The sequence below is a fragment of the Cyprinodon variegatus genome, unplaced genomic scaffold, assembly GCF_000732505.1.
Source record: "Cyprinodon variegatus isolate N-32 unplaced genomic scaffold, C_variegatus-1.0 Scaffold972, whole genome shotgun sequence".
Taxonomy (NCBI): Eukaryota; Metazoa; Chordata; class Actinopteri; order Cyprinodontiformes; family Cyprinodontidae; genus Cyprinodon; species Cyprinodon variegatus.
This window is the reverse complement of record NW_015151425.1, coordinates 98,914-103,740: the sequence shown is the minus strand read 5'-3', so window position 1 is coordinate 103,740 and position 4,827 is coordinate 98,914. Positions and strand designations below refer to the sequence as shown.

General features: G+C 36.6%; 2 protein-coding genes across 4 annotated transcripts in view; one reads left to right on the top strand and one right to left on the bottom strand.

Annotated features, from left to right (window-relative positions):
- The window catches only part of gabrb3 (gamma-aminobutyric acid (GABA) A receptor, beta 3), an 89,689-nt gene that overhangs the window by 5,343 nt on the left and 79,519 nt on the right, over nt 1-4,827 (top strand). The gene's annotated exons all lie outside the window — the stretch shown is intronic.
- gabra5 (gamma-aminobutyric acid (GABA) A receptor, alpha 5) overlaps nt 1-4,827 on the bottom strand; it is a 44,804-nt gene that overhangs the window by 13,306 nt on the left and 26,671 nt on the right. For all 3 annotated transcript variants that reach the window (XM_015398916.1, XM_015398915.1, XM_015398914.1), the window contains one exon: nt 4,195-4,338. In XM_015398916.1, the coding sequence (XP_015254402.1) occupies nt 4,195-4,338 (144 nt within the window). The remainder of the gene's footprint in view (nt 1-4,194; nt 4,339-4,827) is intronic.

Below are 4,827 nucleotides of genomic sequence, written 5' to 3'. Positions count from 1 at the left end.
TAAGATTCTATTTTAATGTTCTGTGAAGACCTTAAAGGTTTGTTAGACAACATTAGTCAGTAAGCAGTATCAGGAAGACGTAGAAATACAGCAGACAGCTCAGGGAGAAAACTTTGAACAACTTCGTTTATGACCAGACACAGTAAGAACTAAGACATGGCTGTCTACATCAAATTAAAGTGAGGCAAGAAGAGCTCTACTCTGCCATGGGAAAGAAAAGTTAAATGTTATCTAATCAGGTATAAATCAAATAAGACTTTCTGGCCGTGGTGTAAAATCTTTTGGTGGAACACATCATGCTAAAAAAAACACAGGGAAACATGGTGGCGCAAGCATGGTGCTGTGTGGATTTCTTTTTAAAGGGGGAATAAGGAAGTTATATAGAGAAGATATAAGGAGGTCAACACTGCTCGAGCCTGCAAGAAAAGTGAGAGAACCACCTTTAACATGAAACTGAGCAACAAGAAAATTGTTTTGATTAAAGTATATTTATGATCAAGAAAAGAATAAACAAACCTGATGATCTTCATGATTATGCTGTGCACTACTTTATGTACATGTATCACATAAAACATGGCATTCCCAACCTCGGTCCTCGAGGTCCGCTGTCCTGCATGTTTTACAGGTTTTCTTGCTCCAGCACAGCTGATTTTAATTGAAAGCTGATTATCAGGCTTTTGGTCTACTGCAATCATTATAATCAGCTGTGCTAAAGCAGGGAAACCTCTAAAACCTGCAGGACAGCGGGCCTCGAGGACCCAGGTTGGGGATGGCTGACATAAAATACTCTAGCTTGAGTATAAAACAAAGTGTTGCAGCAATGTATTTTTGCGAGTCAATGAACATTAAAGTTATTTTCCACTGAACATGTTTGCAGTGTTTGTCACCCAAAGACTGGCCAACTCCCGCCTGCTGAAGAAAACCTGTGAAAATCATCTCCAGGAGTCACAGACTCATTTGCTGTGCCTCTTTAAAAAATCTGCCATTAAAGGCAATGCTTTTTATGTAGAAAATGAATCAGCTGATTGCTCACCCATTCAAGTGGAAACAAATTACATTATGACAGATTTAGCTAAATTGAATTGATGAATAAGAGTTTAACATACAGGTGCCGTAAATATGGCACACAGCAAACTGACATCTCCTCAGTAGATTGGTCTGGGGGTTGAAAAAACAGAAAGTGCTGCTTTTGGATCCAAGGGTAATGAAAACATTTATTTACCAATTGTATTGTCGCTATCTGTGAACTGGGAATCATTTCAAATGAGCTTTTTGAAATGAGCTGGAAAAACAAAATCAATAAATAAAAGAAAACATTTGTGCAAAGGACTGTTGCATCTTTATTTGAGGATTGTAATGGCTAAAATTGGGTAATATCTTAGCTCTTGTTTGAAAAGTCTCCTTTGATGGGGTTTTAGGGAAGTCTACCTATTTTTTGCAGCCAGGTTTCCTTTTTTCCTTCTGCTACCTGTTTTTATTGTCTTTGACATAACATTTGTTCATGCAGTGACCAGAGTTGAGGAGAGCAGCCGATAACATTACTTAAATAAGGGTAGCATTTGTTTAACATTTTTTACTTTAGTAAAGGCTGAATGTAGTTCCCTAAGAAATTACTAAACTAAGAGTAAAAAAATACTTCTGATTTATGCTGTTTACAAGAAGGTGATCAAAAAGATTGTTCGGGACAAATTCTGGTATTTTCCGATTATTTAAATACATGCCTTTTGCAACCATTTAAGAAATACGTTTCTGCAAATGAAACATTTTTAAAAATTAATCTTTTGTTCAGTAAAAATATAAAAAAAAACACAAAATCTGATGGAAAAGTATTAATAGCAAGTGAAATTATGTCCATGTGATAAGATGATGTCTTAAATTAAGATGTTATTAAAAGAGGGGGGGAAATAAAAATAGTAAAAATAATTAACTCTAAAAATAGGATAAAGTATATTACACTTATAAATATGACTTGATAATCAAATGATTTGCAGTCCAAATAAAAAAAAAACAGTTCTACCAGTAGGTAATGCTTACACAGATGGACAAAATAGTTGTTACCCATTCTTTAATGGATGAAAAACCCACAATGGTCACAGAAATAACTTAAATCTGACAAAAGTAGTAATAAAAAAATCCATTAAAATGTACAACTCAAAGTCTGGCATTACTTATGCAACAAAAATTAACAAAAACGATGGTACCTCTAGAAAAGACAAACAATAATGTGACCAAAGGGACATGTTAAAACAAGGTGTTTGCTATTTAGCATCACAGGTGTCTACAGTCTAACAATCAGTCAATGGGCCTATATATAGGGCTATAGGGAGTCCCTGTGCTATTTGGTACCATGGTGTGTACCACACTCAACATGGACCAGAGAAAGCAAAGGAAAGAGCTGTCTCAGGAGATATAAAGAAAATTATAGACCAACATGTTAAAGGTAAAGGCTATAAGACCATCTCCAAGCAGCTTGATGTCCCTGTGACTAAAGTTGCAGATATCAATCAGAAATGTAAGATCCATGGGACTGTAGCCAACCTTCTTGGATGTGGCTGCATGAGAAAAATGGATGACGAGACAAAGAACAGATACTTTTTCTTTCATTAAACATCAAGAACCAACAATTTTGTGTGCTATCATTCAGTTTGTCAGGGAAGGATAAAGGTCCTCAGTCAACATCTATTAATTACTACTCCAGCAATGTCTACTGTTTAGTAGTAACCAGTAGCAATGCTCTTACATGAATATAAGTAGTTACTACCCACCTTTTACATTGACACCTGCAAATATCAAGTTAGCTTAGAGGGTAAGGAAAGCTTGCTTTGGCGGAGTATTTCTCTGTTATAAGAATGCTTCTTGCTCCATTCAAACCATATTTTTTATGTAAAATGCATTTATTTGAGCAACAGAGATGAGTATAACATAGATTGCAACTTTCTCTTTGCTAATTCAGAACCTCTTACTTATTTAATGTTTATTGTTATTTTAATGATTAAACGTTAAAGAAACAAAGCATGTCTATTTCTTGCCTTTCTATTTTCTCCAATCCCAAGTTCTGAAGAGAGTCTCTGATATCCTTGATATCTCTCGGCTTTGCATCCAATCAAGGCAAGTCTTGTCATGCCTTTTCCAGAGAGCAGAATGCCATCCTTCACCATTGCACTGCTTCTACCAAATATTGCTAGGTGTTGATTTTAAATAAGCAAACTTATAAAATATGTTACCAATTTAACATAAATAGGATATATGGGGATTTGAAAGTTTAATATTGGTGTAACTGTAAGTAAACAGCATTTTTATCTTCAGGCTCTGGTAAAACATGGAAATACTCTTACTTTAGACTGCCAGCCTACTTGGCTGGTATCATTTAGGAATGTATCTCAAATTTCTTTCTATGTGTTGTGGCCCCTATCAGAGCATGTGAACGGAGCTCTGCACAATTCCCCCTCCTCGCTCAGGAGGATGTTTACTTATTCGCTCTGATGCTCAAAGTTGCGCCAGGACACTCCGCTCAAAATCTGCCCTGCGCTCACCGTAATTTTCCTGCTGCTCCGGCGAAATCGCTCCATGCTCGCTCAGATTTTTAGTAGAAAGCATTTTTCTGATATTTTTCCTACATGTAATTATGGCAGGTCCCTGGGACACACGGTGTTTAATGATGTGACCGATACATGTGTATAGTCTTATTTAACTGGCTGTTAAATTTCTCAGCTGTGAATGTAACACCTCGCTCCATTCATGTTGCCCCGCATTTCCTATTTAATTATTAATTTATGTTCCTAGACTACAATAAAATAAGTCACTTCTCATCCCATTGCAACTGAGATAATAGTGTATAATGCATGTATGCGACCCATTTTCAAAAACAGGCTCTTAACACGACAATCACTTTATGTAAACCCGCTCTGTATTGTTAAGTATAGTTGGTGTATGTTTTTATGATATTGTATCCCATTTTTTATTACACAATATGCAATCCTCGTCTCTGCGATTCTGTGGTAAAGTTGAAACATAGACTATAACAGATTATAGGCACAGACTGCAGCATAGGCATTGGCCTAGGATTTAAGTCAAACATGAATTGAAATAAAGTCTATTCCACTGACTTTGATTGATTGATTGTGAGCACGTCAGAGCTCTGCTCACATACTCTGGCTCCTATACTAGATGAAGTAAGTTGACTGTCAACTTTACCCCGACTGGTGTAGATGTCCTCTGTTCCTGCTGTCTGGCCAATCAGATGGTACTGGTTGAGTCTTGAGCCTTCCTCTGCCACCACCACAGACTTGGCTGCTCCCTGAGTCCAGGTGTAGACCACCTCTGAGACTGGATAGGCATCTAAGAAACCAACCAAATGCATAGAGAGTTCAGAGTCAAAGAGAACAAAATAAAAAACTTAGTTTATCAACCTCTGAGACATTCAAGAAGTGTTTAAAAGAAACTTTGGAAAACACCTTAGGTTTACCTTAGATCCAAAAAACCAATCTGCTTCTCTCCCAAAAGTTCTAAACTTCTTATTGTTGAGGCATCAAAAACACTTTGAAAAACAAGCAAGTGTTAAATTAAACACCAGGAATGGGTGGACATCACATTTTTTGTGGGATAGGTATTGGTGGTGATATGAAGCCTCATGAGGCATTTGAACCGTTTGGCTAATTGCTTCAATGATCGCCACAGTTCATGAAGCTTCATGTAAAAATGTCACCACCTACTGGTGGAGTGATGAACTACAGTTAGTAATATAATCTTGTGATTTTGTTTGCAATAGTTTTTCTTGTTTGTGTTTTTTTTCATTTAAGTTCCTTTGAAATTGTCTGTATAACAAAA